Source organism: Aphelocoma coerulescens, chromosome 2 (assembly GCF_041296385.1).
Source record: "Aphelocoma coerulescens isolate FSJ_1873_10779 chromosome 2, UR_Acoe_1.0, whole genome shotgun sequence".
In the NCBI taxonomy this organism is placed as follows: Eukaryota; Metazoa; Chordata; class Aves; order Passeriformes; family Corvidae; genus Aphelocoma; species Aphelocoma coerulescens.
Genome location: NC_091015.1, coordinates 64,517,105 through 64,544,067, shown reverse-complemented (window position 1 = coordinate 64,544,067; position 26,963 = coordinate 64,517,105). Strand labels below are relative to the sequence as shown.

The following is a 26,963-nucleotide window of genomic DNA, read 5'->3' as shown; positions in this document are numbered from 1 at the left end:
ATACAAAAAAACCTAGATCGGTATCATATATAATTGAATAGCTCTGGTATATAATGTCAGCAGAGGATTAGAAATAAGTAACAGACTTGATACTGTGTTGTCATTTGTAAGGTCCTAATGTGAAGATGTGTGGTGGTAGTAATGAGTTAGTGCAGTCCGGCAGCATTACAAAAAATGATTAGAACTGCTTTCTATTTTTTCTAAATTTATTATCCTAATATCTGGAACCTAGGTAACGTGTAATTGTACATAAGGGACGGTTTGTGTTTATGCATCGCATGCTTTTCAAAATAGTTTATGTAAGTAACACTGTCTGCTTGTGAAGATGATGATAAAGTTCACACTTCCTTGAGCTAAACTAGCAGAGTTAGATCTGCTTTAAGGGAAGAGGTGAAGGGGTATTTACCAAAAAAAGGGCAGGTGGACATAAGTGTTTCTAAGCCTACCGAGTTTGCTACCTCAGCAGATAACTAGTCAGCAGGAATGACGTCAGCTGATAGTTTCCTCCAACTGCTGTTTCTTCTAAGGGGTATCCAGGACAATTTCTTTCCCTTGCTGCTGTAGCTTTTCTTCATTGTACTGTAACTGTAGCACGAGTAGGAAAGAGTGTAGGAGTGTATGAAACTGGTGAGGGAAAAATATTTTAAATAGTTTCAGCTTGTTACAGAATGTGGGTTGTTACTATGGGACTCTACATTTCATTAAAAAAAAGTGGAGCCTCAATATAGTAGCAGTGTTTTGTTTTTTTAATGAGCCGTGAATCATTCTTTTGCAAAATGACAGAAAGGATACTCATTTTGAAAAAGCTGACAGTATAAATGTGATGGTTGCTTCATTTTAGAATAAAAATTTCTGGAAGATCCTTGTGATTTTTTTTTTTATTATGCATTTTCATAATTTTTTTTATAATGCTCATTTTAGTACTGTCATTCCCTTAGGTTTTAAAGTTTCATTTGAATTCTTAGTTTATTCTTGGGTCTTCGGCATATAGTAGCACTGATTCTAGAAAAGCTAATCTGTTTTATGCTGCTTCTCTGGAAGCTATATATGCTTTACATTGTGCCCTGAGAGTCACCATTATAAGAGCTTTCCAGATGCTGCGTGTTGCTGATGATAGTATTGCGTATGTAAAGTACTTGTGCAGTAATGGTATTTCCAGTTGCAGCTGTTGGCAACTGACTGTCAGAAAACTCATACTTCATAGAACAAGTTGCCACCACTTGAAATTGCATCACTTCAGGCGTCGTTTTGGAATTTTGGTAATTTGCAAAGACTGGTGAAGGTCACCAAAGATAGCTTGGTAGGTCTGGAGGTGTCCTGTAGTTCTACAGGGCTGTAGGATGCCTTAGTACTATCTTGCACTGCTTTATGTTTGCTAGTGCTAGCCAGGCACTGTTGCACTTCATGGATTCATCGAGCACTTGCAGACCCTTGCAAGCTGCATAATGGCTTTTTGATTGTCTTAACTGGGGACTTTCTGTTGGTCTCTAATTTCATAACACCAACAAACTGAGGGATTTCAACTCCCTCTAAGGAATTGTAATTCTATTGCTAAATACCATGATCTCATAAGAAATTGTATTTCTCAGATTTTAAAAAGGCAAGTAAAATGTAAATTAAAGGGGTAGATTGTACAGTTGTCAAAAGAGTTGAGTTTTTTTCCTGAAAAAGCTGACATAAGCTTGTCCACTCAGAGCAGAAATTTTGTGCTAACAGTTTTTGAAGTGGGCCATGATGAGAGATGAACAGCTCCTTAAAACAGAAACACTGTTCGTCAGGTGGAATAACTTTGCCTCCAGTACAGTGTTAAGCACTGTAAGCTTTTGACAGATTAGAATGATATGCTTTTATCAGTCTTTGCATTTTCCCTTTAATGTTAGGTTCTTTCACTTATAGTAGCTGCTCTGTTTTGGCAATAGTTCTTGTTTCAGTTAATATTCTGAACAAGGTCATTCTGAATGAAAATTCCAAATGATTCCTTAAAATTAATGCATTAAAACTCAGTCTATTTCTTTCTCAGTGCATTAAAACCTAATCTATTTCTCTCTCTTCCTGCATAGCCCCTTTGTTGGGTCATGGTCACCCTGTGATCATGCAGCCCTTTTTCTTGCACAGGTGGTTTTGGACCTATGAGCAAACATATTAATTGCAAAGACAGTACCCTCTTTTTATAGGGTCTTTCTTCTGAGGAAGACTCTTGTGTCTGTCTTGCATAATTTTAAATTTTCCTATGTCTATTTGTGCTTTGTCTCCTTTGAAGTTTGCTTGGACAAAGCACTGAAGAGCAAGCAAACAAGATTGTGGTTTCCAATATGATTATGCTCCTCCTCAAATGTGGATGTAACCATTGCAGTACTAATACTTTTGCATTCAGATTCTGTTTCTAATAGACATCAGTTCTAGAGCAGTGCCATTCCCCTCTGTTGTTGAATCAATTATACAGAGATGGTGTCTACACAGATGAATTTTAGTTATCTTGTAGTCTTTATTGAAAGAGAAATGGAGAGTTTTGGTCTGTTATTTATAGCCTGTTCACACTAAGGTATCTGGATCCTATGTAATGCCAAGTATGCTGGCATACACCCATGCGTTTAGAACAGGTGGTGCTGTTGAAGGTGGTGAGTGATAGGCCCTTAACTTGCAGTGTAGCTTTTTTTTTTTTCACTTAAGACAAATCAGACTTTTTTCCTAGGAAGCAAAAAAGAAATAAAGAGAACCTTTAGTCAGAAGGTAGTATGTGGAAGAGTAGACAGCAAAGACTTGTAGAAGAGATAAAAATGTATTTATGCCTGAAGTGAAGACAAATGAGAGGCATTTGAGGGATTTTGTCACAGGTCTTCAGGGTTTTTTTTGAGCCTTCAGACACTTCAGTGTTTTGGAATGAAATGCAACAGGATGTCGCTTCATCAGTTATGTAATACAATGTGTAACCATGCCTGTAGAATTAGGCATGTAATAGATGTGACTCAGGAATTTTGAACTGTAAATGCAGCAGATATTATAATGTTCTTTCCTTCTGTATTAACCTTTCTAAACTATAAAAGACAATAGCAAACTGTTCTTTGGTTGTGTTTTGGTGTTCTCTTTAGTTATTTTTAATGAAAATTCTAATGTTACAGCATGTATTAAATTCTTTATCCCATGCAGCAAAATAACTTTTTGTGTAATCAGAAAGTTACTGAAGTGAAACATCTCAGAAGTATTTCTGCATGCATGTGAAGTATTGGCATCTTATATTTTCCTGAGAAGTGGCGTAATGATATTTATAGTATTAGACTAATTAGCATATTACAGTATGTCTAGGCTTCTGTAGTACCGAACTTTATAACAAGAAATTAAATACTCTGATATACATCAGCCTAATTAAAAGTTAAATGGAATGGAAGAAATTGTGACAAGACCCTTGAAGAAATATTAAAACCTTTAATTAAAGAAAGCTTATATTGAGTTTTAGTTTCAAAGTTGAGAGCAATAATAAGTATAGAATCATATATTTTCTTTTGGAAGAATTCTTTGGAGGTCATCCTTTGTCCGGAGTATTCTCAGTTAGAAGAGGTTTTTCAGAGCCTTGTCTAATTAAGTTTTCACCATCTTCAGGGATGAACATTTCACAGCCTCTCAAGGCTGGTATTTAACTGTTCTGTTCTTCAACCCTAAGGTCCCCTATTTGCACATGATTTCTGCTGGAGATGTGGACGCTCTAGATTTGTGTATACCTCTGCTGTTCTCTAGTGTGTGCTGTGCTATGTGCTAATGCATGTGCCCTAATGCAGTGAGAGCATACCCAACAAGCTCACATTCACATACTTAAGGTGTGTACTGACCCTCCCTGTACTGACCGCCTGCTAGCTGGATTGCAGGATCTTGCATCCACTGGGAGGAATGCTGTATTGTTTGCCTGAACAGATATTACCATGCAGTCAGTGGGGTGATTTCTCACACTAAACCAGGTTTTGACTGATGCTGTTACCCCTCTAAGGTCTCTGCTACTGGTATAGACTTTCAGTTTGATTTTGGTTTTATTTTCAAGAGGACTCCTTTACTTCAAACAAATACTTCTGACTAATCTCCTAGTTTCTGTTGAATGTAACTGATGATCCTCTTGCTCTTCAACGTGACCAGTTTGGGGCCCGTATCCTGTCAGACAGTTTTGCTTATTTGATTCCCACACAATAAAGATTTCCATCTTCACATTTGTTATTATCCAGACTATTCTGCCTGTCACCTCTGTCACTAAACAGTGGCCCTACAGTTTTCTTAGTCTTTCTTGTGTTCCTGATGTCGTTAGAGTAGCCTTTCTCTTTGTCTTTATCAGCCTTTGCTAGTTTTAGTTTCAGCTGAGCTTTGACTTTCTTAATTCCTCCTTGTAGGCAAAGGCAACATCTCTGTATACCTTCTGGGTAATCTGTCCTGCTCCCTCTTGTGTTTGGGCTCAGTGAGGAGTTCTGTGCTCATTCTAGGTGAGAAGCATGGCAGATGGCTGGCAGGGATGCCACACTTGCCTTCCTCCACAGTAACTGAGGTGAAGTATGTTTTCCTCATGTAAAGCATCAACACCTAATTTTTATGAAATTATACTCTGTAAATTAGTACTTCCTGTTAAACTGAGCATAGCTATACTAAAATTAGCTATATAACCCATTACATTCTGCAAATCAGTCTGCCAGCTAAGAGCATTTCATTGAGTTAACAGACAAAAAGTTTGTTGGCTATTAGAAATGGTATGTTGTTTAAAGGATGTCAACAATTGCAGTTCAAGTCTATGGTATGTGCAGTTATTCTTCAGTTTTTACTTATGTGGTAAATACTTTTTAAAGAAATATGGCCTTTAATGTCCCAATTAAAATAATTTCATGCTAGTGACTTTCAGTAGATAGACTGGATTTCTGTTCTTACATGAACCCATTTATTGTAATAAACATTTCATGATTTTTCTTGTGGCTAGTGTATAACGTTAAAGCCTTCTGTAGCAGGGGGAGTATTATTTTGTGTTCATGTAACTTCTAGTTTGGGCCCTCTCTGCTTTTAATATTTGAAGTCAGCCAATAAGAATTGCTGACAAAAGGTACAGATTTTTTGAGACATTCAGAATGTGGACAGCAACCTCTAGCTCTGAGCTTAAACTTCTGCCACGGAGATCTCTAAACTGTTTTTGCATATATTTATCTAAATTTGCCTGAGTACAAGATGTAAGTTTACTTGCTTGTTTTTAAGACTAAAAATACAGACTCTTACCAAATGGATTAGCAGTGACAATACTGAGCTCATGAAGAATAGTAGAATACCTGTAAAATTTGAAGCAGAGTAAAAATCTTCTTGCTTGCAAGGAAAAGAAAGGACTAGTGGTATAAAGTTATTAAGGGAAGGGGGGTGAAAAGGTGTAGAAGCTAAAATATAAGAGGACAAAAAAAAAGTCCTGTGATGCTACTTGGTGTCTTTGAGTGCCAGAAAATACCCCAATATATTTTGACTTTGTGATCACTGCATAAAAGTAATGAAGTAAAAACTCTGCTTGTACAAAAACACTCCTGTCACTTTGGGATTTTTTCCTCCTTCCCCTCCAATTAAACTATAATCAATTACTGAGTCTTCGCTAGTTAGATCCAGTAAGAGAGGTAGTTCTTGTACCAGTTCAGTTTCAAAAGGATAGCCAATACTAGTTACCTTTTAGATCTCTTCTTTCTGCAAATATAAATTTTTATTCTAACTAAGGTGTTTTCTCAAACCCTGTGTAGGATACTTACCTTGTCAAATAGCTGGACTACAACTAGTCTGACATTTGGGAGGACCTGGAAATCTGGAAGTAGGATTTCTTTAGGATATTTGAAAAAAACAAATATAGTTGTGGGGTTTTGGCAGGGGAGGGGGGTGTAACATTTTTCTGATTGTGGCTATATGGGCTGTATTTTGTTTTGTTGGTCATTTTTATATGCTTGCAATTCATAAGAGGTTTCTGGAAGAAAAGTAAGAGGGTATCTTACATATTCTGGGGATATGATGGTAGTATGTTTCTCTCTTCACTTCCCAACTTGAGAATCTTGTTAGGCAAAAGACTGAGGTTTTTGCATAAAGATGTCTTTATTTCTATTATTGTAAACCTTCTTGTTTAGAAAATAGCAGTTGTTGCAACTGCATGAGAACAGCTGCGTTAAAATGTAAATAAGCCACATCTACCTGCTTGGATGCTTAATAAAGTTTGTCCGCTGAGTCTTTTCTGTTTTGGGGAGAACTCTAATGATCATGTACATTTAATTCTTGAACACTTTGTTGTCTATAGGGTTTTTTTTTCACATCCATAACTTTAAAGGATATCTCTTCTTAGGAATTGTGTAAATTCAGACTACAGAGGTATCCTTTTTGAGCCAGGAGCAGTTTAGAGTTGTGCCTGACTTTCAAGCTAGGTAAACTGATGGGTTCTGTTCAGTAGAAAAATGCTATATGTGCACCCTGTAGGGTGCAGTGGCGTTTTGTAAAGCTGCCACAAGCTTTTCTGATAGTTTTTTACCATTACGTGCCAATTGCATGTAGGTTTCTTGAATATTATGTAGCTAAAGATTGGAAAAATTAGGGCATTTTGGAGTGTAGATTGGTTGATTGTTTTTAATTCCAGATCTGATTTAAAACTGAACTTTTTCCTGTCTGTGTTTTCAAATACAGATTCAGAGAATAAAAATGGCAACTCCTGGATCAGGACGGAAGAGAACTCCAGTGAAAGACAGGTTTTCTGCAGAAGATGAAGCTCTGAGCAACATTGCCAGAGAGGTTTGCTAATTTTAAAGTGTCTTAAATTCAGAAATTCAAGCAATCTCATTATCCAGGAAGAGTTAATTTTTTTTAAGATGTGCATAAAAAAGTGTAATTAGCCATAAATATGACAATTAATAAAAGCTAAGAGAGTTATTGATCAAAAAATCACATTTACTGAAATGTTGACATAGTGAGATATTAATTGTATGACTAGTATAACTTCACAGAATCACACTTTAAGTGTAGCAGCTATTTCTACAGATACTTACATGCTTAAAGATAAATGAAAAATCCAGGTGCTATCTCAAGTGTAAAACTAAAAATTATACACATTTATCCTATTACAGTGTGTGGTATTCTTAAGATGGTAAGTATAGTGTCTTAGTGTTAAATGTGTAGTAGTTGTTATTAAAATATATTTGTAACAGATTCTATTTCAAATGTGAGAAGTCACATTTCTTTCCAACTAAGCCTAATATGTACACTATTCCAGGAATTTCACCGCCTAAAAAAAACAGGGCTGGAGATAACCAGCAAAAAGTGCAATTCACAAGAAGCTGATACAAAGGGGAATTTCGTTCCACTGGATATAGGAAAAAGGCAGTTGGAATTTAAAGTCTTAGAGATGTCTCTTTGGACCAGAGTTTTTCTAGGTGGAAATGCTGTGACTAGGGAGCAAAAGCCTCAATACTGTTTGTATACAAATGGATCTAAGTCCTTTGGGGCTATATTATCTACAAAGCTGCTCTCCCTAGTTGACATAAATGAGTGCAAAATGCAGATTCTAACTGGCTTTGTAATGTAAATAGTTGTCTATATGTGTGTACGTAAGACAAAATAGGTAGGTGATAGGTCTCTGAAGAGAAAGTTTCTTTAGGCATTTTCAAATGTATCTATCATAGACTGTAGGTAAAAGATACGCTTTGTCAGTAAAAAAAAAAGTTTAGTTGGTATCTTTTCAGAAAGTCATGTTCACAGTCATGTTCTAGTTCTAATGGAAGGGCTCACCCTATCAGCCAAGTTCTGTGTGGCACTCTGGATCACGTATAATCTCACTCATCAGTTCCATCTCTCATTTTTGGGGGAAAACAGTGAATGAAAAAGAAAGAATATGGCCTTAAATTTCTTTGAGTATTTGCATGCTTCCAGTACATAACATCAACTTGTTGTTTAACCTAGAAAAGGATCTCAATAGCAAGATGTAATACATATTATCTTACTTAAAATTACTGTTGGGCTTTGTTCTCTTACATCACATCTTTTTAGAAGACATTACTTACTAGAATTGAATGGAGTCCTGTAATCCACATGTCTTCTGTGGAAAATCTTCCTAAAGGTGTTCTAGGTATTAAGAGATGGTAAACAGAATTTGTGGAAACAAAAGGCTGTATTCAGGATGATCTGCATGGTGAAACTGCATGTGCTCTGGGATTCAGAGCAGTCACAAAATTGCACTAGGAAGTGTCAGAATTTGTAATACAAAGAACTCCAGTAAAGTGACTAATGTAGTGTATGACATTTCAGGATGGTTTTTCTCTGAAAGTTCAGATTTCAGAAACTGCTATTCTTATTCCTTTCTACCACTTTCAGTTTTACAAAATTGCGATTTCCTTGTTCTATGGCATGCATAAAAAAAAAAGGTATATTCCTTTTAGTACCAGTAAACATTGCTTTCTAGGAAATTTGGTTTAAAGAATTCTTTGGCACTGATCCACTGAGTTCATTTCCATATAGTCATTTTTCTGCACTGGTTGAATCTGATGTCATTTTATATGAAAATATTTAATGGAAGACAAGGACACTGTTGTAGGATCTGAGGTGCTTGGTCATACTGCTTCCTCTTTGACATTTCTTTCATTTTTTTCCATCTTTCCTCTGCATCAGAAAACCTTCTTCTGTTGGCTGTCCCCTCCCCTTTATTTTTTGTACTTTTGTTAAGTAGAGAGCTCTTTCACATCTTTTCCTTGGTGTGGGGCTATGCATTGAGACAAGCATTTTTACAACATCTGTGTTACACACAAATATGTTAAAACATCAACACTGGAATGAATTTCTGCCTTACTCCAAGAACTTTTGAGTTATTAAAACTCTTTCTTTGGGATCTACTTTTTATACTATGGTGTATTATTTTTCCTGGCATTGAATTTCCTTGCTCACTGGAACTGAGGAAGAATAAACGTGATGTGCACATCCAGGGACAGGGATCTATCTGTGCATCCTTTCCTGGAAGCAATGCACTCTCCCTATTACACAATGTCTGAAGTGAGATTACTCAAAGTTGATCAGTTTGGCAGTCTTGTCTTGGTACAACAGTTAATCATGCTTTTTTCAAAAGCTGCAGGAGCAGTTGTAGATATATTGTCCCAGTGTTCCCTGCAAGGAAATAAAGAAACTCTGGGTGTAAAAGCACCCAACTACATTAAAATGGAGTAGTGGTGAGTGTATTCTAATTATAGCAAGGTTAATTTGAAGTCAGCTTATCTCTTAAAAGAAAAAAAAAAAAGCCTATCTCCTGAAAATACAGAGAGTTCCTTTGTGTGACCTTTTGGTTACTGTTATCTTTCTCATATTGATAAAGAATAAGTCATCTGGTGTAGAAGACAGTTTCATATGTCTTGTGTGAAGTTCGAGCTTCCCAAAGTACAGGTAATGATTGTCTCATGTAACTTCAGGTTCCTGATGACATTATATTCTCATCTGTTAAGCAAAAAGGATTCCCACATAACTAGATAAATGAAAATTAAGGTTCATATTCTCAAGGTTATGTTCAGAGTCTGCATGGAATGCAGCTGTTACAATCTCAAGATGTTTTCCATATGGGTTTTTTGTGGGGATTCTCTGCTTATTAAATTCTTTTGTGGACAGAATATCTTCGGCTGAGTTGTGCATCACTGCTTCACTTGTCTTTGTAGTTTGCAGACAAATTGTGCTCATTTAAAATATTTAGCAGTAACCTGTCATCACCAGGCATTTCTTATGATTACGTGAGACCTCTTTTTCCAAAACCAGTCTGATTATGCAAGAACAGAGGTTTTAGTCACTTCTGTGTTCTTGCAGCCTGTGGTTCATGCTCAGATACAATATCATGGCAGAGAGTGAGAAGAGTCTGACATGTCATCTTACCATCTTCAACCTGCTAAACAGCAGTTTGAAGGCACAATCAGGATTTACCTATAGCCTTTTTTTGGGTGTTTCCATCAGCAACTCTTCCATTCTTCAGGGCTGTGTTACTAGATGACACAGAACTAGAGCTTGTGGACAATTATTGCAACAGATTGCACTGGATTTCTGCCTTGTAGAATCTTATCACTGTGTTTTGGTTCGGTGTTTGGTTTTTTTTTTCCAGGAACTGTTCTCATTATTATTTTCACTGTATAGCAAGAGCATGGAAAACTCCTAAGGTGTTTTCTCATGGGAGAGAATAAAGATTCATTTTGATTTAAAATTCACTCTGTAGTTGCTCAACCTTGAGTAGAGTGCAATTGTTCTTACTTTGGTAAAGATGTAATGTTACTGAATTACCATGGTAGAAAAAGCTAAGAGTTGAGTATTTTTAAATGTTTGAGGGCTGTATCATGAATTTAGAAACAGTTAACAACATAGTCTTTGTCATATGAATCTATTTAAAGTTTAGTACGTGTTTTTTTCTCTTCATGTAGGTTCAGCTTCTGTTAAGAAACAAGCAAAGCCCCAAAGAATTCCATCTTCATGGATATTGTCTTTGTAGGTGCTAGGTGATTTTTTAATTTGTTTTAGTAAGAGATCACTAAATATTTTTCAATTGGCTATTTCTACTTTATTATTAATTCAAAGTCTTGTTTGGTTTTGTTTTTAATAGTGGTTAAAGATATTTTATACAATGTAAGATATTCTAGAGATTTTATAATATATATGAATCTGTACAATAAATAGAAAAACAATGAGATACCAGAAATAAAGACTCTTAAACTTTTAAGTCACGTTAAAACTAAAGATTTTGCTGTTCATAGTCTTTGCTTTGTAGGCAACTGGGGCAGAGACTTCAGAAGTAAGCAGAAAAGATATTTCTGAGGAGCCATTTGGCATGTAAATGATGTTGCCTTGATTTCATGAGACAGTATGGAGATAAGGGCAAAAAGCATGGAAATGAGAATACAGAAGAAATGAGCTGCAGAAGGAATCATAGAATGATTTGGATTGGAAGGGACCTTACAGATCATCTAGTTCCCACCTGCCTGCCATGGGCACAGAATCCTTTGTTTGCTTAATGAGAAGATGAAATAAAGTTTAAGTTGCTGTATGTCGTTATCTATTAAGAATTACGGTGAACATTTTTAAAATGCTCACCCTGATGCTTAGCCAGAGCTGGCAGGGTGTCCTAGTGCCATGCTTTGCACCCGTGGCAGACAGGGAGCAGCGGGTACTGCAGCAGGGACAGTCGGTGCCCTCGCCGCCGCCATCTGGTAAAAGTAGTAAAATGCTCCTTAACCGGGCCTCCTGTGTTGGAAATTGCAGGACTGCATATCCCTTGGCAGAGAGAGAAACGAGTTACATGTTACAGGTATACATCAGCCCATGATGACAAAATAATTCTAATTTTTTCAGAGGTGAATAACATTTTAGAATAGCCTATATTTTAATCTTGTGAAGCTTTTATGCTGAATGTGAGCCAATTAATGAATCATCTTCTCCAGAGTATAAAAATTAGAAATGAAATACTGTTGTTTTCTAGTGAGTTCCTTCTTGCAGGCAAGGGAAAGAAAAAGATGCCTACCTACACTATGGAGACAGAAGTTATGCTTCTCCTTGATCAACATGAAGGGAAGCTTCTACCATATCAATTCTGTGTTAATATCATGCTGCTTACCTAGGAAAAAACATGGTCATTGCTATGAAGAGACTAAGAAAAATACATCAGAAAGGAGAGACTCGCATTCACATTAAAGTCTCATCTTCTTTCTTTTCTTCTTTCATTCTTGCCAAAAATGCCTTTATCTGAAGAACTACATGTTATCCTTGAAAGGTGAGATAATTCAAAAGATTGTGGTAGAATATGTTTAAAAACAAAGATGAAAAAATTGAAGAAGCAGAGATGGCTTTCTAAATGACTGTAAATAGCTTATAACAATTGATTATTAGGTGAGAATCAGAAAACTGACTACGTCACCTCCTGGAAGGAGAACATTGTCTTGCTACCTCTATATTTACTAAACATATGCAATAAAATAAACCAAAGTAATACTGCAGTAAGGTACTGCTTAACTGCTTGAAAACAGCCAGGATAACCATCTTCTAGAATGAAATGCTTCTTACGCAGGTACAAGGAAACACTTCCATTACATGAACAAAAAAAAAAAATTTTGGTCCCTATTTTGAAATGAGGAATTCCAGAACTCAGTGGTGAACAGATTGCGTTGTTTTGTTACTTAGACCAGAGCTAATACCCAAAGAAGTACAGCATTGGTTTAAAAACACATATTTGTCATTACAGTAGAATGTAAATATGAGTAGTACGAGTGTGTTCATATACAAAAGAGAATTTGCAAATTTAGTTATAAATTAATTATTTATTAACTAGTCCTTTGTTCTTACCCAAGCAAAGTCTTGAGGGCCTCTTCCTTGTTTTTTCTATGCAATTTCTTCTGTTACAAAGATTTCCTTTGTAGTCTTCTATGTCGTTTTTGATAAATTCTCTGAATAAATTCCATGCTGAATTATTTAAGCCACAAGTGTAAGTGTACCAGGTTTAAATACCTCATCTTACTTGCAGTTAGTCTTCAAGAAAATTCAGCTATCCCATTTCTTTTTATCAGTCAGAAGTTCCATTAGGAAGCTTCTGAAATAGTGTGAGAGTTCCTAGACCTTGGACAATACACAGTTGAATTTTTATTTCAGAAAAACCGAAACTCGATATATCACTTTTTAATAAACTGTACTTCAATTAAATAATATTACAATGGATCTTTATCATAATACATTTTATTAACATGTGTCTGGTCTAAAGACTATATAGAGAATAATGACCAGTTGTCAGGGTTTGACACTGGCTATGCCAGGCACCCATGAAAAAACTATTCACTTATTTTCCTCTGCTATAGCTGAGCAAAGGAGGGGGAAATTTTCGTGAGTTAAGAATTAGGGGAGAAACACTTTAAGGCAAAACAGGTTCCAAACTTAAAACAGTATAAAGAAGATTTATAATTGACAGAATTAAAAGGATAAGAAGAACTAAAGCAAACTTTCAGAACACCTTTCTTCCCCAGTCCCTTCCTCTTTCCACCACCTGCATAAGGAAAACAAACATGGGGTTTTGATCAGTATTTCATTTCTTAAGAGTCTTTTTTTATGTTTAAGGAAGAGTTTCTTCTGCTGTGCTGTAGGATCATTCCCACAGGAGCTAGTTCTCAGTGAACTTTCCTAGCGTGGTTTCAACCTTCACAAGCAACAGCCTCCCTGAACCTGCTGCAATGTGAAAATCCCTCTCATGGGTCATGCAGTCTTCCGACAACTGCCTAGCGTGGGTCATAGTAGTTCATGGGGTTTAGTCTTTTAAGGATAAGCTGTTCCAGTTTGGAAGCAAAGGCTCTCTTCTTCTATCTCTAAAAGTAAGGGTCATCTCTCTCTGTTCAAGTTCTTTATTGGATCACAGCCTCTCAGCATCTACGCCCCTCCAGCATGAGCACTCCTCACGGGCTGCGCGTGGATCTCTGCACCCCTCCCCATGCACTTCATGAATTTTATGGAAGCTGTTGTATTACAGTCCTCACCAGGGCTTGCAGGAGAATCTCAGCTCCGGTGCCTGGAGCGCCTCCTCCCTCTCCCTTCCCCACCAACTTCAGTGTTGCCATGTTGGCCTTCCTCACAGGACCTCACGTTCCCTTTTTCTCTGACTTGGAAGAAAATTGGTGTCTGTAAGTTGCAGTTGAGAAGTGGACCTTGTTCGGGCTCTGCATTGGGGAAATACTCGCCATGTCTCTTGCTGCCGGCTGCGTGCTGTTTCTGCCTGGTTCCACACAGGCTGCGCCGGCCTCAGGAGCGGCCTGCCAGCACTGCGCGGGCCGCGCTGGCCGCGTGACCGCTCGCGGCGCTGGGATGGTCCCTCCCAGCGGCACGGTCCCCCTTTTCCAGGAAGCGGCGTGCCCCCCACCACCTCCTGCAGGGAAGCAAGAAAAAACTTTTCTCAGTTTCTTCTTTCTTAAATATGTCATCACAGAGGCGTTACCAGTTTGTCTAATTGGTCTAGTAACCTGCCCATTGTCAGAGCTTTCAGCGATTGGCTCTGCACCGGACACAGAAGTTTTGAGTTCTCCTGCCCCCACAAACCAAGTTTTGTTAAACCAGCACACGAGTGAAACTGAAATCAAGGCGGTAGTGGCCAGTCTTTACTCTTCTAAGACTGGACTTCGTCTAATGCAGGCTGTAGAAAGCAATCTGTATTTACTCCCAAGCTACTATGAGCAAGGAAGTGCTGTATTTGGTATGCCCTCGAGTCAAATACTAGTTGAATTGAAAAGCGTGGTAACATGACTACCTGTACTTTTGCTGGTTTATTCAAAAAAATAAAAACTAGTAGTCTAGTGTTTCTGTGCTGCTTCTATAGTCCAAACAGTTCTTTATCCAAAGCTATTGTGGCTCTACATTTTCCTTAGTAGATATTTAAAGACTTTATTTCAATGTAGCTGATTAAATTTATTTGTGAAGGATTTGTTGGTGATTATTTGTTTCACAACTTCTCTGGGCTTTTTTCAGTAAGACAACAGAGTGAATAGCAACACCCAGGAAGAAAACTATGTCCTTTTGAATTATGGTTGTTTTTCTATTATTTTTAATTTTGAATTTCAATAACATAAGAAGACTTATGTTAGTGCTGTATCAATAGCATGAAGCCTGTGCTCTAACAGATCTGCTGAGAATAAAGAATTACTGGGTATGATTGCCTTTCAAGTGGTACTGTGATTTGTTTCTTGCTGTAAAGTATGGTGAAGGAAGCCTGAGAACTGTCCTTTTAGTTAACTTGCCAAGTTTTTTATCTTTTTTGAGATTGTGTGCTTTTTAAAGGAATCCAGTTGCTCAGGTTAAAAATCAATGTAATATGAAACCATTTCTTCCCAAAAAATTCTCTAAAAACATTTTCTTTTTCAATTTCAGGCACCCATTTTATGACAAATGTTTGTAAAATTCACTTGTGTTTTATCAAGGGTATAGTAAATTAGAAGAAATGGAGCTTCCCTTGTACTGTGGAAATTTAAAGTTAGATCTCTGGCTCTAGGTCTAGGAGAGAGTGGTGAAATGTGAATTGATTTTTAGCATGAATCAGTAAACCAATTAACTTTCTATCTTTAACAGTAAAGCCTTGCCAGAGCCTAAAGGCCAAATACATATATCTGCTGTTTTATAGACAAAACTAAACCCAAACATTTCAGCTCTTCGAGTCCTTTTTCTTTCTGTGCTGCATACCTGTGTTACAGTTTATATGCGACAGCGATAATGGCCTACAAATGGAAGTACTTCCTGTTGCATGGAAATTTCCTTGCTTTACTTGTGTGCTGTCATCAGGTAGGAAGAAGAGTAGCTTTATGCTGCTCTGAAAATAGATTATATTATGGCAGTCAGGAGTGTTGACACAGCCTTGGAATTGTTTCATCTGAGTATGCAGAATACAGAAAAAACAGTATTCATGAGTCATTTGGAGTTAAGACAAACTATTTTTAGTAATAAAGCTGTAGTGAGTCTGCCTTCTGTCTTGTCATTATTTGATAAGATATTTTTATGCCTGTAGTTTAATCATAATTTCAAGTTAAACTTCCAAGTTATATACCTGTTCTGTTTTCCTGAAGCACAGTAAAATAGTTTTATAGGCTTCCAGTGTTTTACACAAATCTTTGCTGTGACAGTGGCAAAAGCAGGAAAAACCCTATCCTTAATCAAAAGCAAAAATCCATTGGATTTTTAAGAACTTCTATAATTGTTTTGGTTGTTAGGACTTCTGAATTTTTGGCTACTGCTGTTTCTCAAAAGCTTTTAATTAACATTACATAGACAACTGGAATCTTTGGTGGAAGACCTGTCTTCAGTGGTTTAATATTTAAAGAATATGAGAGAATTTTTGTCAACTCATTATTCAAACATGAAACAACTGATCTTGTGCTTTCCTCAAACATGAGATTTATGGCAAAATTTATTCCTTCATGTAATTAACTGATTAAATGTGAGGTAGCATTTAGAGTCTGAAAGACACTTTCTCTTTTTGTTGAGGCTGGATAGAAGGTGGAGAATATTCAGTTCTATCCACCAATAACCAGGTTTCACAAGCAGTGCAGAAATAAGCTTTTTGCTACTGAAAGGGAGAAGGTCTTGCTACTGTTTGCCTGCTCATACCTTTTGCTTGGTCTGTTAAGGTCCTTGTACAAGCCAATTCATTTCAGTAACACACAGAAAACTCAGAAAACTACTGGTTTTTTGCTGCTCTTAACTTTCTGCTGTGGTAGTTAGTTAAATTGTCTTACAGCAGGTCCTGAGTGCTGGAGCTGTGTCCAAAGAAGGTGTTGGGAGTATAACGGTTTGAATGGAAAGGTAGGGAAGTCCCTTTGGGGTGATAGTGTTGAAGGTAGTTCTTGAGGAATGATAATATTTTTTGTTGTTGTATTTTGTTCAATAATCAATTTGATTTTGATTCCTATTTGAAGTATTCTCAATGAATGATGTTTGCTTTTTGAAATAATTCCAAATTGCAGCAAAACTTTAAATATGGCATGGACAGTAGTGGTTCAGTATCTCTGATTCTATTTTTTTTGGTTTTAATGTCTTTTTGTAGCCAAAGATTCTTCAGTTGCGTACATGTCTGTTCAATACTATGCATAGGCAAAGTCCTTTTCAAGTCCACAAGACATTAGTTTTCAGGTTGTAGCGATAGTAATATTTCTGCACTCAGTTCAGACATGCCTCCCAGGGTCCTGAGGGAGGTGGCTGATCTTGCCAAGCCACTCTCCATTTTATTTCAAAAGTCATGTTGGTTGAACAAAGTCACCAGTGACTGGAAGAAGGGAAACATCACTTCTATACTTAAAGACAGTAGAAAAGAAGACCCAGGGAACTACAGACTGGTGAGCCTCACCTCTGCCTGGGACAACTGTGGAGCAGATCCTTATAGAAACAATGTTGAGGCATTGTTTCAATGAAGATGATCTGAGACATCCCAGCAAAACTTCACCAATAACAATCCAGTGGCCTTCTGTGACAGAGTGACGGCAGCAGTTTGCAAGGGAAGACTGACAGATGTCATCTACCTAAACTTCTATAGGGCTTTTGACAAGGTCCTTCACGGAATCCGTATGTCCAAATTGAAGAGACATGGATTTGATGGATGGACTATTCAGTGGATAAGGAATTGGCTGGATGGATGCAGCCAGAGTTGTGGTCAGTGCTCTTATGTCCAGGTGGAGGCTGGTGACGAGTTGTGTCCCTCAGGGGTCCATCTTGGTACCAGGGCTCTTTAATACCTTTATCAATGACACATCAGTGGGATTGAGTGCACCCCCAACAAGTTTGCAGATCCATGAAGCTGAGTGGTGCAGTTGGCACAACAGAAGGATGGGATGCCATCCAGGGCCACCTGGACAAACTTGGGCCCATGAGAACCTCTTTAGGTTCAACAAGTCAAAGTACAACATACTGCACGTCAGTTGGGGCAATCTCACATGTGAGTCCAGACTGGGAGAAGAACTTGGTGATGGCCACAAAGATGCTCAGAGGACTGAAGCATCTCACCTAGGAAGACAGGCTGAGAGAGCTGGGGTTTTTCAGCCTGGAGAGGAGATGGCTTTGGGGAGACCTCACTGTGACCTTCCAGTACCTGAAGGGGACTTATAAAAAAGAGAGTGACTTTTTTTACACAGGCAGATAGCGTTAGGACATTGGGGAATATATGGTTTTAAACTAAAAGAGAGTAGGTTTAGATTAGATGTTACGAGGAAATTCTTACTAGGAGAGTGATGAGGCACTGGAACAGGTTGGCCAGAGAAGTTGTGGATGTCCCATCCCTGGAATTGTTCAAGGCCAGGTTGGATGGGGCGCTAAGTGACCTGGTTTAGTTGATGGCACCTGATCTGGGCATTGGAACTAGATGATATTTAAGGTCCCTTCATACCCAAGCCATTCTATGACTTTTAAAATGAACATATAATTCTTTTGACTAGCAATGCTGTCTTTAAAGAGTTAGGTACGTATTATTTTTGAAATTTCATTGTGAGAACTCTGATTTCTTTATTATGATGTTAAAATCTTAATGTATACTTGTGAAGAAACTGAGTACTCAAACTGTTATTCAAAAAACTTTTTTTTAACTTTAATTATTTTCCATCTGCTTGTAGGCAGAAGCCAGACTTGCAGCAAAACGGGCAGCTCGAGCAGAAGCAAGAGATATACGTATGAGAGAGCTGGAGCGACAGCAAAAAGAGGTAGTGTAACTCATCAGGAATTATTGCAAACCTTTACAAAAATTCATAATGTATTTTATGTCTGCATTTGCTTAAGATTTTGCCTTTTAGTGTAATTCAGTTTTGTGCAAGTATTTTCAGCATTAGGATTGGATTATACTGAAAGTATTCACAGTAAATACCTATTGTCAAGATCTTTATTTTAAAAAAATGATTAAAATGGGGTAATATTTACACTTACAGTTGTTTCTCCTAAAAAAAGTTTCTCCTAAAAAAAGTTTGCATTTCTTGAGAAAAAAAAATCTTAGAAACTAGGTTTTCAGCAGTCTGGTTATTGCTTGGTTGTTGCATTTAATTCAGGTTTTGATATTGCATGTAAAACATTGAGAATTTACTATTTATCATGATTACACTCAAATCCATGTAATGTTGATACTTGGTCGTGGTGGCGTTTTTTTCTGTGGTAGTAAGTGAAATATGCAAAACATTATTTGCCCCAATTTTATATGGTTCTCATTGTGCTGCAGTTTCAGTTTTTGAACTGCTGGAGCTCAAAATTGCTATTATTCTGAAGATTACATGGCAATTAATGTAGATTTTTCTGAGTTTTCAATTTAGGAATCCAGTCTTGTGTGGTGACTATAATTTAAATGGTAAATGGTTTGTTTGGTTTTCTTTTTACATTCTATAGTTTTCTCAGCATTCACATGATAGAAAATGGGCTCATGTCCAGAAATGGATGGTAGGCTAAAATCACGTGTTGTGCATGTTTTTGCCACTCAGAGAACTAATATAGGATTTTGGAGGAAGTTAATTCACTAATGATTTGCTGTGTGTCATTTCAAAGTGTCTAATTATGTATAAACTATGTATAACTGTATATATATATATATATATACGCACAGATATAAATGATGTATGTATGTGGTTCAACTATATATGTATATAGTCTAACTCTCCCCTGACTCACTGTTTCCTTGGGTCCTCTCAGTGGTTACCACAGAGAGATCAATCCCTGCCTCTCCACTTCCCTTTATGAGGATGTTCACTACCACAGTGAGGACTCCCCTCAGTCTCCTCCAGGCTGAACAGACAGGGTGACCTCAGCCACTCCTTGTACAGCTTCCCCTCCAGCCCCTTCACCATCTTGGTTACCCTTCTTTGGACGTTATCTAACAGCTCTGTATCTTTCTTCTATTGTGTCACCCAAACTGCCCCCAGGACTCAAGGTGAGGCTGCACCAGTGCAGAGCAGAGCGGGACAAGCCCCGCCCTTGCCTGGCTGCCGATGCTGTGCCTGATGCACCCAGGACATGGTTGGCCCTCCTGGCTGTGCGGGGCACTGCTGACTCACATTCAACTTTTTGTCAACCAGGACCCCCAGGTCCCTTTCTGTGGTGCTGTTCTCCAGCATCTTGTTCCCCAGTCTGTCTGTACATCCAGGGTTGTCCCATCCCAGGTGCAGAATCCAGCACTCGCCCTTGTTAAACTTCATATGTGTTGGAGGTTAGGATTTGTTCAGATTTTTTCTTTCTCTTAGGGAATTTTTCTCCCATTTGTTGCCTAAGAGACCGGTACATGGATACTTGAGAGAGACAAAGGATGTGGCCAAGATGGGGGGAAGGGGTGCAGCTGGCTGCAGTCTCTTAGCTGGGGGACTTTCTCTTTGGAAGTGCAGAGACACTGTGAAATTTTGCCTGGGGGTGAGGGGCTGGGCTTATCCCTCGCTCTCTCGCTCTCGGGATTGGAGAGGAGACAGTCAGGGTGCTGCTGCAGGGAGAATTTGCTGCCACTGTGGAGTTCTATAGTGCACTGCTTCTCTTTACCATGGGTAAGCCTTTGCTGGTAAGAGCGGCTATTGAACTGGGACCCTTTCAACACCCGATCTCACTGGAAAACACCTTCACCATCTACTTGGGTACTCCAGCGGAAAACCCAGGACCCTGACCCCCTCTGGAGGGAGCATCTCCTGCGTGCTTGCAGCAGCTGTTTGCAGAAGCCTGGCTGCTGCTGTCCAGCCCCGCTGTTTTCTGCCGCTGCTTCGGGGTTTTCAGTAGACTTTAACTTGACACCCTGTGCCTGCCCAACCCCCCGTGGCTCCTGCTATGGCTGTGGAGTTTCTGCTACATTTTGTTTGCCACCCTGGGGGGTGTGCTCACCTCTGCCATTCCAGCCTGCTGCTCCGAGGTTCCTGCTCCAGCCTATTTCACCATCCGGAGGGGCACTGGACCGGCTGCCCCCCATGAGTTTGCAAAGGAAGCCCATTTTCAATCTCTTGCGCCGGCTGCGCCGCCATTACCCATGTGGAGAGCTGGCTGAGCTCGCGCCACAGCGCCCCCTGCAGCCGTGGGGGAATCGTCGCACCTGCCCTGCCCGGCCGGGAGCCACCAGCGCCCCGCCGGCTGTGGCCGTGCCTACAGCAAAGGGGAAAGGGCCTGACAGCCGAGAGAAGGCTGGTACTGGGTTTCTGGTTTGGTTTGTTGTTGCTGCCATCGTTGTTTGTTTGCCTTGTTATACATATATACATACTAGTAAAGAACAGTTATTCCTTTTCCCAAATCTTTGCCTGAAAGCCCTGTAATTTCAAAGTTACAATAATTTGGAGAGAAGGAGGTCATATTTTCCATTCTAAGGGAAGTTCCTGCCTTCCTTGGCGGACACCTGTCTTTCAAACCAAGACAATATGGTTGGTGCTTGCCCATCTCTCTCATTTGCCAAGGTCTCGCTGTGGGGCCTTCCTGCCCTCAAGCTCCTCCCTTTTGGTGTCATCGGCAAACTTACTATTGCTTAGAGTTCTGCATCCAAGTAATTTATGAAGAGACCTGGGCCTAAGATGAGCCTGTGGAACCCCACCAGTGACCTGATGCTGGTCTGATGTCATCCCATTCACTACAACCCTTTGTGCCCGACCTGTGAGCCAGTTGCTCATTAATCATATAACACAGTTATCCAGCTGTGTGCAAGCCACTTTGTCCAGAAGGATCCTGTGAGAGACAGTATCGAAAGCTTTGCTGAAGTCAAAAAGGATACAATCTACTGACTTTCCTAGGTCACCTAGGTAGGTTACCCTGTTGTATAACAAAATCAGGTTCGACAAACAGGAGTTTCCCCTCATGAAGCCATACCAATGACTGAGTTGTCCCCCAGGTATTTTTCAGTATCTCCCAGAATAGGATTTTCCGTGATACTACCAGACACTGGAGTGAGACTGAGTTGATTACAATGTTTCTTTGGAGGATTCGTTTCACAAATTTCGTGTGCCTCTTAAAAGGGTATATGGGAGATGTGAGGGGTTTTTCTAGCTTTTAGAAAACTATTCACTGTGGAAATGTTTTGAATCATTAAGATTTAGGTAATACATGCTGAGACTAGCCATCATTTGAAATAGTTAAAACTACAATGACAGTTAATCTCTGTTGAAAAATCCTAGGAATGTCATTAGAATTTTATTTGCAAAGTTGTATTGTCTCTTTGTTGTCTCTTTGCCTAGCTGATATTTGTGTATGCATTAGTTCTCATGTTCTCAACATAGGTTTCTGTATTTCTTGGTGGAATGTACCTTTGAAAGTTCTTTTGCTTGATATCAAGGGTTTCCAAAACATGGAACATAGATTGTATTTCTGAGGAATCTCACTCAAAATTAATGCCACTCAACTGAATGGCACCTTCCTTTTGCAGTCCTAAGAGGCATATCTGCTGCAGGAGATTTCTGAACAGATGTGCACTTCTTTCCTAGACTGGGAGGCATAACCTCTGTATTGGATAACATGCATAATTCAAACTTGAATTTTTAGAAATCAAGCTTGACAGATACCAGCAGCAGCTATCTGCAGTATGTACTGTAGTACTTAATCCTTTTACCTGAATATGCTGAACACTTAACACTGGCTTTCTATTTTCTGATGGAATGTCAGGAAAAGACTTATTACCCACCAATTAAGAGGAACCTTATATAAGTAGTAAACTCTCTTCTTGCCTGCTGCAGATGTTGCTAAGAGGTACTTGTCCATTTAGACCAGAGATACAAAGAATATTTAAAACTGGCAATGATCTAATTATATTGTGTTGAAAAGTTAAATAGCATGAACATTCATTTTAAACCTCGAAACAGACATAGAGAGGAAGACTAAAATGTCGTTATGAAATGAACCTACCCTCCCGCCCAGGAAATTGTCTGGCAGAGTTTTAAATAGGCCTATTGAATAGTCATAACATAGTTTTAAACAAATTAATGTATCCAGTGAAGATGTAGACAATAACCATGTGATCATAAGCAATATGAAAGCTGGTTTTAGTCTTTAGATACCCATCTATGATCTGGAGGCAAAGCCTTTAATTCTATAAATAACTGGCTTACAATCTTTAGAATAGTTCAACATATTGAAAATTGTAGGAAATAAGTAAGTTAAGGAAGAATTCCTACTTTTAGAACTGTGTTGTAGCCTCCAAATGGGATAGTTTTAAAATTAAGGTTATTCTTAACATGTTTTCATACTGTAAAAATTTGAGATGCTTATGGCATGTGAAATATGTTTTAATTTTAAATTAGTTGTGGTTTTTTTCTCTTTCTTCTTCTCACATATTCCTTTGTGTGAACCAAAATGAACATTCTCTCATCTTTCAACAGAATAAAAGCTATTAAGGTGCCTTAGCTAGTTGTCATCACTCAGATTTTATAAGTTGGGTTTATTATTTTTACTGTCACTGTAGATTAAACTAGCTGTAGAACTTAAAACTGATCAATTTGCTTAAGAAGCTTTGTTCCTCTAATAGAGAAGAAAATGTGGAATATGTATGTGAAAACAGAATAATAATTTCTATTAGGGCTAAAATAACTTTGTAAATTACTTAAAATCTGAATGTAGTAATTATATGGTACATTTCTTCCTAATGTACTTGTAATTTTGTAAAGCTTTCTATTCTTAATTTCTTAATTTAAACAATTTTGTGCTTTTTTCTACATTAATATGCTAATTGTAAGAAAGACTACTGAACACAGATTAGTAATTATATTAACCTGCCTTATTTGCATCCCCTAGTGTAATATCTTGGCATAGTCACCCAAATCAGCTGGAATGAGCTCTTCTGACTTGAATGAGTTTGCTTGCCAGCATGGATTATTCAAAATGACACATAGCATTAAAAGTGCTAACAGCATGTTGCTCACTTTGCCTTCCCCGTATTATGTCAGGCTTTTTTTTCCTTCCTTATGAAATAATTCTGCATTTCTTCTTTCTCAGGAAGATGCAGAGAGGGCCAGATACTTGCACCAGTCCAGTCGACATTCACATTTGGTTTGTGTTCAAACTGTATACTTTTTCTTTTTCATCATGGCTTTTAAAAACCAAACCAAAGGAAAAAAAACCATTTGGGTTCTGGTTTCATTTTCTAATGGAAAGGATGAAACTTCCAAGTTTCCTAAGTATTTGAAGTTTTAGTCATTATTTTAAGTCACATATAATGTTTAAGTTCATCTGGTATTTTATTTCCATAAATGTTAAAAAGGTAGTTTATTTTTATATGTTTCAATCTTCCAGCCTTTTCTTGCACTTTGAGTATTACTGTGTTTCTGTAGTATTTGTGAAAGAAAAGGTATCAGTACCTTAAGATACAATTTGAAGAAGAGTTTGGTATGATGCAAGGTTCTCTTTCGTTGAGAAGGTGGGAATATATTACTCATTAATGGCAAAAAATTCAGCTGAAGGTTGTAAGGTATCCCAAAGACTGCTAATGAAATATTTATTGTATGGGGTCTTTTATATCATCTTTAGGCCATATACATTGCTAAAGAATGGTTTTATTGAGGATATGTAAACATTTTCCTCGTCTTGGATCTGCCTAGAAATCAGCTGGTCATTGATCTGGGTATATAGGCCAGGAAAGGGACAAATTACTAAAATAAAAGGGTTGGTTTTATTTATTTTGGGAGTTGGAATGAGCTGTTTCTTTGTGTGACTTTTTAAAAAAAGTGATTGTCACTTGCTAAGAGGTCTTGGCAATTAAATGTAGTCTTTGATTAACTGAATTTTGTGTAATGTCATGCAAGTGCTAGAGTTAAGTGTTTCTGCAATTTGCCACACAGGTATTTTTACCAAATAATTTTGAACAGTAAATACTTTATCAAGAAAACATGTAAACTATGCTATGTGCAACAGTTAGAAACTTGTGAGCTGCTACAGATTTGCTCAGATCTGTTCTTGTCTTGGTTGACATAGCAAATACACTAAGATGGAGATTAAGTAATTGGCCATTGTCTAAACAAGAGGGTTTAAATTGGGCAGATAGCTAAGCTCATTTTTGGGAAGCTTACTTAGAATTTCTTTGACTGCCTTAGTTATTTTCTGTCATTCAATGAAGATTAATAGGATTAAATTTAAAAATTCATATCTTGATATATTTTTATAATTTAATTCTCAAGAGTTCCTCGGATGTCAGTGCATCTCACAGGAGCAGAGCAAGTACCTCCAAAAGGAGAGATCTTGTGGTGTGTAACCTGGAATGAGCATGCTTTTTATTTAGGATGTGATGTGTTCACACTGTAACATTTTCTGTGTCTACTTACCAAAGCAGTAATTTGGTGAAAGCGTGCTTATAGAATGTGGTATTAATGGGACTCCTGCAATGATTGATGTAATCAAGCACTTTGTGATAACAAATCTGAGAGCTCAAAGAAAGTGCTAAGTGAAGTTATCTTCAAGACGGAGCACTTACAGATGTGAAGGGAATTCATCTCTTCACTGCTCTCTCCCAAGGTCCCCAAAAGAGAAGGAAAATAAAGTGGAAAAAAGTTGTCCATCAGTCCTGATAGGTACAGATATTTTGTTGAAAGTTATGACAGAAAACATTTTTCTCTTTTATGTTGTGATTTTAGAACAGACAAGGCTGAAATACAGAAATTTTGCTTTTTCAGTAATGGGTATTTCTGTACATTTTTGGTATTCCTAGTTTAGGCGATTTAAACATTTGTAAGTAGACTGTTAAGCTGTTAATAGTTAGTTATAAAAGGTGTAAGTTAAGTGTTGGGATGATAATGATTACCTGAGTGATCTGTCTTCATTCTCTTGAAGGCAAGGTTGCTTATTGGAGGTAATAAAGACAGAAATAGTTTTAAAAAATAAATAGCTAAGTTGGTTAAAACTGATACAGTGTCCTATGGGTCCTGTAGGTGATACTTTTAGTAAAGCAGAGAGGGACCATAGTCTCTAAATTACATCCATAATATTAAAATACAATTTAAGATATTGTTAATATTGGATGTATTGGAACTATTGAGATAATATGAATACAGTATGAAATAATATTAACTAAATCTGGCATATATTAACTTATAAGCAAATATAAAATCTAAAACTGGGGAATTTCTGATGTTAATTTAATATCTAGAAGAAATTTTCAGATGTGCCAATAGACAAAAATAAATTATTTTTCTTGCAGTTCTCTCATTACTCCCCATTTTGAAAACTACACTGAGCAATGCTCCAGCATGCTACTGGTATATAATGTAATATTTTCAAACTACTTTCTTTTTTCCATTGTGTTACAAGTAGGCTTAGGTTGATACTAACTTATAGTTTGTATTGTGCATTGCCTAAAGTCAAAATACCTGAACTGGAAAAAAACAAGCTTGCTGTGAAAATGTAATTTGTCTAAGTTGAAAATAAGAAGTATAAACTTCACAAATTTTGCTGTTACTGAGTGACAAGAAACATGGGACACTGGCTAAACTATTATTACAAAGCTGTTTTTATTAGTATTCTTAAGAGTTGCCAAATCTGGTAGACTCCCATTCTCTTTACACTCAGCAGGCCCTTTCATTACACTGTTCCTTCTTTTTCACACACTTGCTCCTTCTGAAAACATGTTTATCCCTTTTTCCCCACCTTTATTTCCTCCCTGATCACAAAATACTATTTCCCCTTCCTCCTGTAATGTCTTTCATGTGCTGTACCCTGTAGGCAGTGACGTTCCTGTGCCTGTAAGGTGCCCTGGAAAGTCATTCCATCATGATGAGGTGCACAGCTCAACAAGGGTGCTGATGATCCTTTAGACTGCTTTGCATGTGTGGAGATGAGTCTTTTGTTACATAACCTTGTAAATGCTGACTCAGTTTAATGAAATCTACCATGTGAGACACTTAAAATTCTGTTACTAAAATCACATGAAATATTTCACATAACCTAGTGCTGTCCAAAATTATCTCACTTTTCATAAATTGAGATGCTGTTGGGGAAAAAGATTAGTTTTTATTATGTGTTCCAGCCTCAGAAGGCACTTCAGATAGGATAAATGGCATTCCTTCATGTTTAAATGTTCATAATTAGTGGAGTATGTTTTCTTGTAATTTTCCTGTATGTCTTTTTAGTCCTTCTTTGGAAAAATGGCAATTTTTTTTAACACTGTGATTTTCATTTTAATTTAATTTTCTTTTACTTAAGTGTGACAGTGCTAAGGATAGATCTGCAAGATATTTGGTCCCTGTATGTTAATACTTTGCATGTCTTTGAGTGAAGACTGGTTATGTGCTTTGTTTCTAAGGTGTAATGATATTAACTAGTGACTTTGAATTATTGATTTTAAAAAGTATGTAAATTTGTACTACCACATTTTCAGACCTAGAATAGTTTTGTAATTCTAACACTTCCTGTAAACTACATGTATAAACTTTTTAAGGGAGAAAAGACAACTGTCTTGCAGTAAGCACTTTCTGGTATGTAGTTGTTACTTCTAAACTTAGTAGTGAAGTGACATACAGATTAGACTGGGAGGACATTCTTGGAGGAAAAAAGTGTGTATGCATCTATTT

The 26,963-nt window shown here is 37.6% G+C and overlaps 1 protein-coding gene across 7 annotated transcripts in view; it reads left to right on the top strand.

The window, feature by feature from the left end:
• LRRFIP2 (LRR binding FLII interacting protein 2) overlaps nt 1–26,963 on the top strand; it is a 61,689-nt gene that overhangs the window by 2,104 nt on the left and 32,622 nt on the right. For all 7 annotated transcript variants that reach the window (XM_069007836.1, XM_069007829.1, XM_069007831.1 and 4 more), the window contains 5 exons: nt 6,658–6,762; nt 18,096–18,182; nt 18,853–18,903; nt 23,401–23,454; nt 24,579–24,644. In XM_069007836.1, the coding sequence (XP_068863937.1) occupies nt 6,673–6,762; nt 18,096–18,182; nt 18,853–18,903; nt 23,401–23,454; nt 24,579–24,644 (348 nt within the window). In that variant the 5' untranslated portion in view covers nt 6,658–6,672. The remainder of the gene's footprint in view (nt 1–6,657; nt 6,763–18,095; nt 18,183–18,852; nt 18,904–23,400; nt 23,455–24,578; nt 24,645–26,963) is intronic.